The 14,207-nt window shown below is 38.5% G+C and overlaps 1 protein-coding gene across 2 annotated transcripts in view; it reads left to right on the plus strand.

Moving 5' to 3' along the window:
- Positions 1-14,207, plus strand: part of LOC117305039 (phosphatidylinositol 4-phosphate 3-kinase C2 domain-containing subunit beta-like) — a 61,374-nt gene that overhangs the window by 21,610 nt on the left and 25,557 nt on the right. For both annotated transcript variants that reach the window (XM_033789742.1, XM_033789741.1), the window contains exons 9-19: positions 2,908-2,974; positions 4,093-4,412; positions 5,004-5,126; positions 6,078-6,227; positions 6,656-6,764; positions 8,221-8,360; positions 9,083-9,271; positions 10,111-10,204; positions 11,000-11,094; positions 12,280-12,460; positions 12,779-12,880. In XM_033789742.1, the coding sequence (XP_033645633.1) occupies positions 2,908-2,974; positions 4,093-4,412; positions 5,004-5,126; positions 6,078-6,227; positions 6,656-6,764; positions 8,221-8,360; positions 9,083-9,271; positions 10,111-10,204; positions 11,000-11,094; positions 12,280-12,460; positions 12,779-12,880 (1,570 nt within the window). The remainder of the gene's footprint in view (positions 1-2,907; positions 2,975-4,092; positions 4,413-5,003; positions 5,127-6,077; positions 6,228-6,655; positions 6,765-8,220; positions 8,361-9,082; positions 9,272-10,110; positions 10,205-10,999; positions 11,095-12,279; positions 12,461-12,778; positions 12,881-14,207) is intronic.

Consider the following 14,207-nt stretch of genomic DNA (forward strand, 5'->3'; position numbering starts at 1 on the left):
TTTACTGCTCAGCAAAAAAGTTTCAGACGCTATTTATAGACTGTGCAAGTCACGCCCGTATTTCAACTTCCGGGACCATTGTGGTCCCAACCATGTGTTCTTTGTTTGTTTGACGTGTTTTCTTGTTCCAGTGCGTGCGAGACTTGCACAGTCTCCTTTCTTATGATTGATTTAAAAAAATAAGCTATCTGTATTTGAAATGTGCTTGGTTTTTATAGAGCTGCTTTTGTTTTGTGAGACTTGCCTGGCCCCAATATCATGGCTCTGCTAACCGGAAGCAGTGAATTAACGTCAAGCGTATTTTACTGGTTAGCAGGGAATTTTGGCTTGTGCACGTGCGTACTCTAGGTTACCAGGCAACAGACGCTTACAAGGCTAGAGCAGAAATTTTTGGCTTACAGTGCAAGCGGAGAATGGTGATCATAAGCGCAGATTTTGCGGTTAGCGGAGCTATGAAATTTTGCCTTGATTTCTTTCATCTGTAACATCTCTCGGCTCTGAATTTGAACTTCAATCACAGATGGAATTTTATGGCGTATGCTCAGTGTGTACAGTAAGTTTTCCTTGTCAGAGAATATGCATCTTGAGCATCTGGTTTTAGTTTATAACATTCTTCGATCATACTTTTTTTTTCTTGCCAATTTGGGACAACAAAAATTGGAAGCTCGTTTTGCCGTCAGATTAAAAAGTTGTGCATTAACATTTAAAGCCAAATCAACTTCTGTTAATGATAAAAATAATAACTAGTTCTTAAATAGGGCATTATCATAATAACCGTCTCAATGCGCTTTACATTAGTGCCCTGGTCATTGGGCCAATAACATGTTCCATTTTAGTCGTTCTCAGCTCCCTGAGGAGTATGCAATCTGGGCGACCATTAACACTTCAAAGGCTTTTTCATACACAATATCAACCTGTATCCCCACAGGTAACCATTTATACACCTTGGTGAGGAGAAGCAATTATAATAAAGCATCTTGCTCAAGGACACAAGTGTCATGACCGGGATTCGAACCCACACTCTGATGAATTAACCACCAGCAAGACCAGGGCCCAATATCATAGAGCTGCTAAGCACAAAAATTTGCTTAGCATGAAATTTCTTCCTTGATAAAACAGGATTACATGTACATGTACTAACCAAATTTTTATTTGTTGCATATTGCTTCTTACTAGTATTTAGCTGTTTTGAGCTTATCCTAAAAATCACGTGGAAATTTGGTTGGTAATCTTATTTTTATCTAGGAAGAAAATTCATGCTTAGCAAATGTTTGTGCTTAGCAGCTCTACATTGTATGATATTGGGCCATTCAGCCATGATGCTTGCATGAGTTTGATAAAACATCTAATACACTGAAACATTTTGATTTTGTTTTGTTTTTGTTTGAGAATGCATGAAATACCTTACCTGCTTTTTTAACCTTGGCAATAGGCCTATGGTCTTGTCCAATGCATGATTAGTTATGCAGCATGGCCCACATGGCGATTAGATTAGATAAGATTAGATTAGATAAGAAATATTTATTCAGCCAACGTTAAATAGTTAAAAGCAAAAAAACATAGGAAATTGAATGGTACCCCGAGCTCTCTAGATTCAACACTCACAAAGTTACACTTAAAAACACCAACGAAGAAGGTACAAAAATATAATTATACTATATAGGATTTGAGGCATTGCATGGTGAGATATCAATGTATATTTGGTTTGCGGTAACACCATGTGTGTATCTACTTGCCAGGTAGAGTTGTTCTTAGGGAACTGTCTTGCTTTATTCTACTGCCGATTATCTACTCCACGGCAGTAGAATAAAGCAAGACAGTTCCCTAAGAACAACTCTACCTGGCAAGTAGATACACACATGGTGTTACCGCAAACCAAATATACATATAATTATACTGTAAACATACGTGTATAGGCTGCAAAAAGCAGAAAACAAACTAGTTAACAATAAAAGCAGGAACAGCATAAGGATAAAAACTGTCTGTAAACCGCTTACTACGTACCTTTAAAATGCCTAAAGACACTGGACACTTGGTAATTGTCAAAGACTAGCCTTCACAGTTGGTGTATCTCAACATATACATATAATCACAAACATGTGCTGAGTGTCATATACATGTGCTGAGTGTCACATCACGCTGCGCCAGCTCCAGCCAAAATCCCCAGCTTACACTCTTTTCCGAAGATCTCACTCCCCTTACATGTATCTCAACAAGTTATTAAATAAAGCCTGGTGAATCTTTTGGACCTCATACAATGAATGTTCAGCGCAAAGGCAAGAGAGGAGGAGTGAAAACAAGATCTAAATCCTCACCCCAGGCCTCACCTCCAACGGCGGCCATGATGTCTTCACTGGTACCCGAACATGGTGATGATGACAGTGAATCTGGACCCTGTCTGGTAGCCTGTCTGGTTTGAGCTCAGTCGGTTGTCGAAGTTGAAAGATAATAATGAAAGAAAAAAACACCCTTGTCACACAAGTTGTATGCTTTCAGATGCTTGATTTCGAGACCACAAATTCTAAATCTGAGGTCTCCAAATCAAATTTAAATTTGTTTTTTGGGGGGTTTGTTTGTTTGTTTGTTTGTTTGTTTGTTTGAATGATCCTCCCATCAAGGGAACTCGGCAAACTCCTACAAAGAGATATAAACGCCAAGCTTGCAACAGCCAATCTCTCTCACACGAACATCGGTTTAACGTCTACGATTATGAGTTACACATACACGTATCAAGAAATTGTGATTCAGTAACTCGACGACAATACTTATTCTAGTCATGAAATTAGTGGTAAGCTGGGGGATTCGAACCCCCAACCTTGTGATTGCAAGTCCTGCAGTCTAACCACTGCACCACGGTGACTAAGGGGTAACAGTTTTTATTATGATTTTAATGTTTTTAATTTGTAGGAAGGGGCTGGATGTCTTATTGCACGCTTTCACAGTTGAAGGTGATAAACTTAAAGCAGCAGTTAAGGTAACTTTATCTTTATTTGTTTGTGGTTTTTTGTATTTCGCTTTTCATACCTTATTCTATACCCTTGCTTTCACAAGACCTAAGGGCTTGTCGCTCAAAATGTTTACAGGTCAAGAATTGTTCTAACAAAATGTTTACAGGTCAAGAATTGTTCTAACAAAATGTTTACAGGTCAAGAATTGTTCTAACAAAATGTTTACAGGTCAAGAATTGTTCTAACAAAATGTTTACAGGTCAAGAATTGTTCTAACAAAATGTTTACAGGCCAAGAATTGTTCTTACAAAATGTTTACTGGCCAAGAATTGTTCTAACAAAATGTTTACTGGCCAAGAATTGTTTTAACAAAATGTTTACAGGTCAAGAATTGTTCTAACAAAATGTTTACAGGTCAAGAATTGTTCTAACAAAATGTTTACAGGTCAAGAATTGTTCTTACAAAATGTTTACTGGCCAAGAATTGTTCTAACAAAATGTTTACTGGCCAAGAATTGTTTTAACAAAATGTTTACAGGTCAAGAATTGTTCTAACAAAATGTTTACAGGTCAAGAATTGTTCTAACAAAATGTTTACAGGTCAAGAATTGTTCTAACAAAATGTTTACAGGTCAAGAATTGTTCTAACAAAATGTTTACAGGCCAAGAATTGTTCTTACAAAATGTTTACTGGCCAAGAATTGTTCTAACAAAATGTTTACTGGCCAAGAATTGTTTTAACAAAATGTTTACAGGTCAAGAATTGTTCTAACAAAATGTTTACGGGTCAAGAATTGTTCTGACAAAATGTTTACGGGCCAAGAATTGTTCTAACAAAATGTTTACTGGCCAAGAATTGTTCTAACAAAATGTTTACTGGCCAAGAATTGTTCTAACAAAATGTTTACGGGTCAAGAATTGTTCTAACAAAATGTTTACGGGTCAAGAATTGTTCTGACAAAATGTTTACGGGTCAAGAATTGTTCTGACAAAATGTTTACTGGCCAAGACTTGTTGTGACATTTCATATTTTGTACAGAAAAACTTTACAAATTTTGACCTTTGACCCATTTTCTTTTAAGTAATCATCACAGCAACTTTAATTTACTGAAAAACCAACTAATAGTTGCATCTTCTTTTTAAGTCTGGTGCCCAGCCCAAGACAGGACCATTAATACAGACGGTCAAAGCGATCTGCTTCACCCTGGCCTCGATTGAACCGAACGAGATCACAACGGCGATCAGGGAATTTCAAACCGCTTCAACCGACCACGAGGCAGTCTTTGAAAAGCTGACCACTGCGGTGTTACGCTTGGTCGACTTGTACTGCGCTTCGTTTGACACGGACTTCCGGACTGGTACCGATGACACGGGGGACCCGCCTCAGGATATTACAGTGAAGGGACATAACCTCAGAGTTTGCGTGGCATCTGCGCATCGGTTGCCAAATAATATCAAAAATGCGTGAGTGTCACACTTTTTTTCTCCCTCTTCCCACCATTGGCATGATTGGTGTTGTCCTTTGTCTTTACACAATGTACATCTTCTTGTGGTCAAACCAGCCCCTAGTACCCTCCAACCTAAAATTGATCTTAACTGCGAAATCGGATCTTAGCAGCTAAGAAAATTATGAAGTCACAATACAAATCACTACGGTAATACTGACAACTCACCAAAAAGGCACTGGACACCGTTGGTGTGTTCCAATATATGCATAAAATAACAAATCTGTAAAAATTTTGGACTCAATTGGGCATCAAAGTTGCAAGAGAATAAGAAACGGGAAAAAAAAAAACCTTGTTGCACAAATATGTTTACTTTCAGATGCCTAATTAAAGGCTTCAGGCCTGCAGTCTTTTAATATTTGAGTGCAAAATTACCTATTTCTCAAAAAGTGTCTTACTTCAGAGGGAGCCGCTTCTCACAATGTTTTATACTATCAACAGCTCTTCATTGCTCGTCACCCAGTTTAAACTTTTTATGCTATAACTTATATTGAGTAATTACCAATAGTGTGCAGTGCCTTATTTTGTAATTGCAATATTTTCTTTACAGCCATGAGTTTTACTCTGTCTCAGCTCAGTTGTACTACGGTGGTAATTCTCTACACTTCTCTGTCGATACTTGGCCATCTCGCATCAACAGTGGCTTCTTTGATAAACTTGCATGGAACCAGGAGTGAGTTTATTTTAAAAAAAATTAAATAAATATGAATAATTTTGTGCTGTTCTGACAACAATGTATTCAACTCAATTTTTTCCATTCAATACAACTTTTATTTCAGACTTTTTCGAAAGATATGATGTATACAAAATATTACATAGAGAAGTCAAAACATCATGAACATGTACAGAGAATTGATGTAAAATAGTTAACCTATTAACATAAAAATTAAGAGACTATGAGGCTGTCAGACATTGGATTTTTGCTACCGATGCCATTCGGAAAGTTACAGTCACTGGCTTTAGGTTTAATTCTACCATGAGTTCCCACCTGGACTTGTATTCAACGACAATTGCATAGTGTTTTACAGAGTGGCCAAGGTAGGGGAACAGCGCAGGGTTGTTCCCAACTGAACTTTTTAGCGGTCCTGTTAAAGGAACACCTTGCCCTGGATCGGTCGAGTTGGTCTTTGGAAAGGATTCTGTAACCCTTTTTTTTCAAAAATGCCTCGAAATTGCCTGGTGTTCCTTTTACCTCGTCGACTAACACGGTCGGCCATTTATGGGAGTCAAATTTTTGACTCCCATAAATGGTCGACCGTGTTAGTTCCCGACGTAAAAGGAAATCGTGCAATTTCGAGTGATACTTGTGTGGATCATTATACTCTACTTTTAAAACATCTTTCTAACCGTATATGCATTTATAACAAACGGTTTCAAACACTTTTTATAGACAAACTCATCCGATCCAAGGCAACATGTTCGTATAACCATAGCTGTCAGGAAGTCTTTCGCGACCTCTTTCGGCCTGTTGGTTTTACATCACGAACGCGTTCGACTGGGAGGTCAGTGAACCATTCATCCCCATTGGATTTAACTCTCATTCTACAGAAAAGCTGTGGTACAAAAAAAATAAAAATTAAATGGGAACACAGCTTTACACGTGTACGTTGCGCATCTTTTCCAGGCTGGAACTTCCAGTACCAGTTAGTCAACTTCCTCGAGAGGCAAGGCTGATTTTAACTCTGTATGGACACGATTCATCCAGCACAGAGACTCGTAATGCAGACAAGACCACTCTGGGATGGGTGGCCATTCCATTGTTCAACTTCAGAGGGTGAGCATTTGTATCTAGTTATGTTAAGTTTTTACGTCCTTAGTCTTTTTTGTTTTAAAGTGCCTAGGCACCAAGTTGTCAAAGCTGTTGTGGGGAAAATTCAGGGAAGTCTGTCATGGTCGTGTTTTTTTTTGTTGGGATGATTTATTAGTTAGTTTCTCTCCCCGTCTGATCGTTCTGGAGTTGTTTATACTTCTCTGCTGAGCTCTCTGCGGTTTGGCCGCTGATAAGAACTCACGACCCTCGGGCTTTTGATAAACACAGAACTTTAAGTCTATTCAACTGTGATTTCTAATTATCCTTTGCCAAAACAACATTCATATCGATTCCCATTCGCAAGTATGAACCAGGCTTGAGGCTACCCTGTCTAAATAAATATACAAATCAACAAAAAAATAAACAATTTTTTTTTTCATTTGCATTTACAGGGAGTTTCAGAGAGGTAGTCATTTGCTTGGACTTTGGGCCGATTCTTCTGTTAATCCCATCGGGACTTGCTCATCGAACCTTCTTAGTCAGACGAGTATCATCCTTCAGGTAAAGCTAGATTATGTTAAAGCAATGGCACAATAATAATAATAATAATAATAATAATTATAATAATAATAATAATAATAATAAAATACATTTATATAGCGCTTATACACGAGGTACCACAGCGCTTTACGAGAAACTAAAGCAAATAAATAATGGCACTGATAATGGGAAACAGTCGAAGCAATCAATCATTGAACAGGAAAGTTTTGAGATGTTTCTTGAAAACTGCAAGTGACTCCGCGGAACGAATTTGATGAGGGAGACGGTTCCAAAGGCGCGGAGCATGTGCGCAAAAAGCACGATCCCCAGCAGCGGAATGCACCTTTGGAACTGCCAAGAGTGTACTGTCTGAACCAGAGCGAAGGCCAGGTCTTCCAGGTTGGTAAATCTTGATGAGACTGGTGAGATATGTAGGAGCGGTATTGTGAAGACGTTTGACATCGGTTAACAGTATTGTCCAAAGACCCACACTTTGTGTATCACAACTTCTATATCAAATAACAAACCTGTGAAAATTTAAGCTCAATCGGTCATCGGAGTCGGGAGAAAATAACGGGAAAAATCCACCCTTGTTGCTGCACGTTTCGCCATGTCATGACATGTGTTTAAAATAAATCCGTCATTCTCGATATCGAGAACTGATAACTGTTTTAATGTTTTCTACAAAAAGTAAAGCATTTCATGGAATAATATTTCAAGGGAAGTCTTTCACCAATACTTTCTGTAAACCCTGTAAGTTTGTAAATCTGTAAACTTTAAATTTTTGTTCTGTTCAGAAAGTGTCCAATGGCTTTAAAGACACTGGACACTATTGGTAATTGTCTTATCACTTGGTGTATCTAAAAAAATGCATAAAATAACAAACCAGTGGAAATTTGAGCTCAATTGGTTGTCGGAGTTGCTAGATAATAAAGGAAGAAAAAACACCCTTGCCACACGAAGTTGTGTGCTTTCAGATGCTTGATTTCGAGACCTCAAATTCTGATTCTGAGGTCTCAAAATCAAAATCGTGGAAAATTACTTCTTTCTTGAAAACTTTGTTACTTCAGAGGGAGCCGTTTCTCACAATGTTTTATACTATCAACAGCTCACCATTGCTTGTTACCAAGTAAGTTTTTATGCTAACTTTGTACTTTGTACTTTGTCAAACTATGTTTGGTCACATTTCTGTTTTGCAAAATTCATAAGCATACATGTATTTTATAGTGCTTGCAACATTATAGAGTACCATGTTTTGAAAAGTTTACAATTATGTTTTTACTAAAGTAAATTAAATATCTGGAAAAATGTTTTTTGGGAAATTGAAATAATAACCTGTTTTCAGCTGTGTTTCGCACATCGTGTTATCTTTCAATTTTGGACGGACAGTCAATTCATTTGCACTGCTTAGTCATGATGCTCCAATTGACTTGAAAGAGAACATAAATTGTTTCAACTTTTGTTTTCTGTCGTCAAGGTTAACTTTGAAGATACCAGAGTACGCTCTGTATTCCCCGAGATCCATCCACTTGAAGACAAAGTGTTTATATTTGACAACTTGGAGCCATTCAATCGCTGTAGAGTCCAGGAAATACTGGAGACCGATGTTCTTTCATCGTAAGTACAAACATCAGAACCAACAATTTTAGAGTGCTGGTCAAAACTAGCCATTGAGTCTAAACCCATGCTTACAAAACATCATGCCTGATGACATTCACAAATTTTATTAGTCATCTTGTACAGTATTTCATGTTTCATTTCTCGTACACAACTGTACACTCCTGCGTGCGCTCTTCGCTCACAATACCAATTTCAAGATTCAACACATACACGTAGCACAACGGACACCGGTCGTTCAGTGTTACTGCACCCACTCTCTGGTACAATCTCCCCCTCCACCTTCGGACTTTCAACTACTTTGAATCATGATACAAAGGTGCCCTTAAAACCCTCCTCTTTACAGCTTTAGTTACCTAGCCTGTGTGATAATCTTAGACAAGATCTTAGAATAAGGTCATTCAGTCAAATATAAATAGTTTAACATGTTATTTGTTTGGGAAAATAGAATTAGCTGTTGCAAACAACTTACCAACCAAATGGACCGAGAGTATAAATGCAAAAAAATAGTAAATGGCCCGACGTTTTCGACCCTAGCAGAGTCTTTCTCGAAGGCTAAATGACGACATTTAGCCTTCGAGAAAGACTCTGCTAGGGTCGAAAACGTCAGGCCATTAACTATTTTTTGCACGTTATTTGTTTCATAAACTTTGTAAAGCGCCTATAGAGATAACTTGATTTGATTATTATTTTATTTAGTTATACATTTGATTCGTCTTTAGTTTGAGTTCGGATGATGCGATGTTCCTGTGGAGTAAACGCCACTACCTCCACGACTTCCCGTCAGCACTTCCACGGATCTTAGAAGTGGCTCCTACCTGGGACTGGGCCTGCTTGGCCGATATCTACTCATTACTCAGACACTGGAAGCCACCTAAACCAGTCCAGACTCTCCAATTACTCCACCCAAGGTATTAGGTTAACCCTTGTGGTTTCAGACATAATCCCCTGTCTAAAATTATTTGAAATTGGATATATATTCTCCTCGCTTTTATTAGATTCAACCTCGAAGAACAAAGAAATGTAGAATTTTCAGTTGTAGTTTTATACATGGCTCTAAGTACACATGACTGCCGATGTCCGGGGGAAATATGTCCCCTGAGATTCTGGGAAATTAACATTGGCTGGAGGAGGTTTATTCAAAAGGGGAGCTATCAAAAGTACAGGGGACAGAATCTCCTGGGGTCGATTTCACGAAGAGTTAGGACTAGAGATATACAAATTGCATGGATAGTCCTAAGTTAGGATGCGTAAATGGTCCTAACTCGAGATAAGACTAGTCCTAACTCTTTGTGAAATCCACCCCAGGGGACAAAATCTCCTGCCACACCGGCACGAGTCCTCTGGTTTGAGCATCGGGCCAGAATTGGACACTGAGAACCAGTCAAAACTCTACCGATAATAAATCCAAGGTAAAACTGGTCAAAACAACCAGATAACACAGCAAAGACAGTAAGCCTTTTTGAGGTATGGCGGACGTGATACGCGCGCGTCACACGCCGCGACTGATGCCACGCTCACCATGTTGGTGGTCATTAGGTCAAGTGTAAACGCCGCGTCACCTAAAATGCGCACTTCACTGGTCAACATACGTTCTATTTCTATGGTCAATACGCACAAATTTACCACAACATTACAGTGTTGTAGCATTGTGTCCGCCATACCTCAAAAAGGCTTATGGAGGAAATACAGGTTTTAAAGTGACTTCTTCAAGTCTGGTAAACGCTCTTTGTTGTTTTGATGACTGTAGGTTTGCAGATAGAGAAGTTAGATGTACGGCCGTCAAGTGGATGCAGAGTATCTCAGATGATGAACTGTGCGACTACTTGCCACAACTTGTACAGGTATAAACGCTCTCAAGGTTTTGTGATTTTTTTTTTCAGATATGTGTGTTCCTGGAAGATTCTTTGTAATCTCTGTAAAATATAATAATAATAATAATAATAATAACAACCGTATTTATAACGCGCCTTTTGCCAAAGGATACAAAGCGCCAGGTATTATTACTGCAAGGAGTGGGCGAATTTTGAGATATAAGACCTAATCCTTAAGCACCATGTAATGGTTTACAAGGTGCTATGGCGTAATATGCTGCCAATCAAGCCAGGAACACCGGGGCGAACCCCTTCTCTTTACGATAAGTGCACTGGGTTCTTTTACATGTGTTTACACAACACATGGGACCAAAGGCTTAACGTCCCATCCGAATGACGAAGCAATGGTTATGTGTCTTGCTTAAGGACACAAGTGTCACGGCTGGGGATTCGAACCCACACTCTGCTGATCAGAAACACCAGAGTTTGAGTTCGGTACTCTTAACCGCTCGGCCACGTGTTGAAATGCACAGTGACGTTCTGAGTACAAGCTGGTTTATAGTCAGTCACGCGATGATAATCGCTGATAATCACCAATGTCTTCAGGGACTTTAATCCCTGATGTCCTTGTCGGCCATTCACAATTATCAACATTTACAAGCGTACAAACGGAACACTTTTTCAACACCCACTCCCCTCCTCCCTGAAAAAGTACAAGCAAAATTATTTTGTTTATGATTGTGTCCATGGAATGACTGTTAACCTTATAACGTTGTATAATAAGACACTCTTTCATACTTTTTCTTTGAATTGTTTTGTTTGTAGGCCTTGAAATATGAAAGCTACCACGATTCAGCGCTGGCAAGGTTCCTAATAGATCGGTCTACTCAGAGCATAAGAGTAGCACATTACCTGTACTGGTAAGTATAAAGGCAGTGTACACTATTGGTAATTACTCAAAATAATTATTAGCACAAAACCTTTCTTGGTGAGGAGTAATGGGGAGAGGTTGATGGTATAAAACATTGTGCGAAACGGCTCCCTCTGAAGTGCCATAGTTATCGAGAAAGAAGTAATTTTCCACGAATTTGATTTCGAGACCTCGGATTTACATAGAATATGAGGTCTCGAAATCAACCATCTAAACGCATACAACTTCGTGTGACAAGGGTGTTTTTTTCTTTCATTATTATCTCGCAAATTCGATGACCGATTGAGCTCAAATTTTCACAGGTTTGTTAGTTTATGCACATGTTGAGATACACCAACTGTGAAGGCTAGTCTTTGACAATTACCGATAGTGTCCAGTGCCTTTAAAGGGATTGAAAAGTGAATCAAGATTGATTAAAATAATGTAGATTAAGAGAGTAATGACATTTCATCTCGTCATCGCGATATGGCTACATGAATTAATAGGGTTTGGGTACTTTTTGTAGGACACGAAACACGATATCCACAGCTAAGATAATGATGACAGAAAGCTTCCCTGAAAATATTACTTGCTGAGGTGCTGTAGTTTGTGAGAAAATTAGTAGAGCAATGTCACAAAAATAAAATTTGTCTCAAAAATTATTTTTAGCATGTAAAACTTGACTACTAATAAAGCTGAAACTTCTACAGGTAAAGTATATTATACATACATTAACAGTTACGTGTAGTAGGGAATCGTGTCATGGCCAACAACTTTGCAAAAAAAAACACTTGTGAAAAGGTGTACACAGGATAAAATGGTGCGTGAAAGGTTGAACGGAACATTACAGAATTGGTTAGAAAAAAACTTGTCTATGATCACAGATTTATGTAAATTTTACACTGTCTATTAAATGATGATGGTTGTAGTAAACATCCCTTGAAGTATTTTTGTCTGAAATGTCATATTTGATGAGAAATAAATAAAACCATTTTACCGTTCGGAGTCTATAGCTCCGTGAGTGTTCTATTTAAAAACAAAAATAATAAATGTCATGCAAAATGTGTTATCGTTTTTTTCCTTGACCCAGACGGCCGATCGATCTCAAACTTTTTGTTAGCAAAAGCCAATTCTGTAACGTTGCTTTGAGAAGAAAATAGAAAATTAATTAGGCAAACCTGCTTTATGTTTGAAGGTATCTTAAAGACAGTCTTCGTGAGCAGCAGTACAAGCAACGTATTGAGATGATTCTGGGAGCTCTTCTAAGCATCTGCTCTAAGGGGCTGAGACATCAGTTCCGTCTCCAGGAGGCGTTGATCGAGAACTTGAACAACATTGCTGAGCAGGTCAAAGCTGCAAAGGATACCAATAGAATGGTAAAAAAAATGTTTTTCCCGAGGCCAAAAAAAAAATTTTGACTCTCATAAATGGCCGATTTGTTAGTCAACGAGGTAAAAGGAAAACCGTGCAATTTCGAGGCATGTTTGTGTGGATCATTGTATTCTACTTTTACAACATCTTTCTACCCATGTTCATTTTATAAAAAAAAACGGTTACAAACGCTTTTCAAATACCAACTCGACCGATCCAAGGCAACGTGTTCCTTTAATTTTGCAATCTTCCCTAATCAGGGATGATGACTCAAAATTACCACTTCAAACAACTTTCCTTCTTTTGTTATTTTGTTTTTGCAGTCTTTGCTTCATGCCAGCTTAGAGACTGTGGTAGCAGCGTTGGAAAGCAATGTACTCATGCCAACCAACCCGTCACTGGAGATAAGAGGCTTAAACCTTCCGGTAGGCGATAATGTAACACTTGTATACATGTAAATGTACACTTGGCAATATGACATGAGGCGTGTCATCGTCTGGAGGTTAAAGATGCTATGTCCGATTTTTGGCCCCAAACATTAAAAAATAGATTTTTTTGAGTGATTGGTATTTCAAAGAGTATCACCTGCTCTAACGACAAAAAGTTTAACTTTTACTTTTAATGGTCAAGAACCATGAAAAATTTTTTTTTAAACGATTCTTATAAAACACATAAGAATTGGTCACGTGATATATTGTCGGGATCCCGACAAAAACTGATTTTGTGCACTTTTATTTCACTGCTACTAATAATTGGCGGACTTTTTCGAGCAATGGCTCAAATGAAAGCTTGTAACTTTCTCGACCCCCATCAAAAATTCGATTTTTTGGGTCAAATCGGCCAAATATCGGACATACATGTAGCATCTGTAAGAGCACAGGATTCAAACTCTGGTGTTTCTGATCAGCAGAGTGTGGGTTCTATAATCCCCAGCCATGACACTTGTGTCCTTAAGCAAGACACTTAACCGTTGCTTCCTCCTTTGGATGGGACGAAGCCATTGGTCCCGTGTCTTGTGTACAATGTAACGCACGTAAAAGAACCTTGTGCACTTATCAAAAAGAGTTCACACCGGTGTTCCTGGCTTGATTGGCAGCATATTGCCCCACAGCACTTTATAGAGTGTCATGGCCGAGTGGTTAAGAGCATCGAATTCAAGTTCTGGTGCGTTTTCACCGGAGTGTGGGTTCGAATCCCGGTCGTGACACTTGTGTCCTTGAGCAAGATACTTTACTATAATTGCTTCTCTTCACCCAGGGGAATAAATGGGTACCTGCGAGGGTAGACGTTGATATTGTGAATGAAAAAGCCTTTGGAGCGATATAAACTGTTGCCCAGGTTGTATACTCCCAAGGGAGCTGAGAAACATTAAAAAGGGATGTTATTGCCCCTATGACCAGGGCACTAATGTAAAGTGCTTAGAGAATTAAGTGTTAGTTATTAGGCGCTATATAAATCGAAAGTTATTATGTTATTATTACATCATTACAAAGGTTTACATGGTGCTATGTAAAAGGAGTAGGTCTAATAATTAAAATTAGTCTCACATATCTTGCAGAGAAATAGTGATAGTCTTTGCTATACATTTCTAAAAAAAAAACATACCCATCATTAGAAATAGAGATGATCTCTAGAGAGGCAATATAAAACATGCAGTCTATAGTGAACAATAACGGACCCAGAGAAAAAAATCGGTCACTGATATTGTCTGATCTTTCAGTCCGTAGTAAACCCTAAAAGCCTTTTGGGGAT

This window comes from Asterias rubens, chromosome 22 (assembly GCF_902459465.1).
Source record: "Asterias rubens chromosome 22, eAstRub1.3, whole genome shotgun sequence".
Classification (NCBI taxonomy): Eukaryota; Metazoa; Echinodermata; class Asteroidea; order Forcipulatida; family Asteriidae; genus Asterias; species Asterias rubens.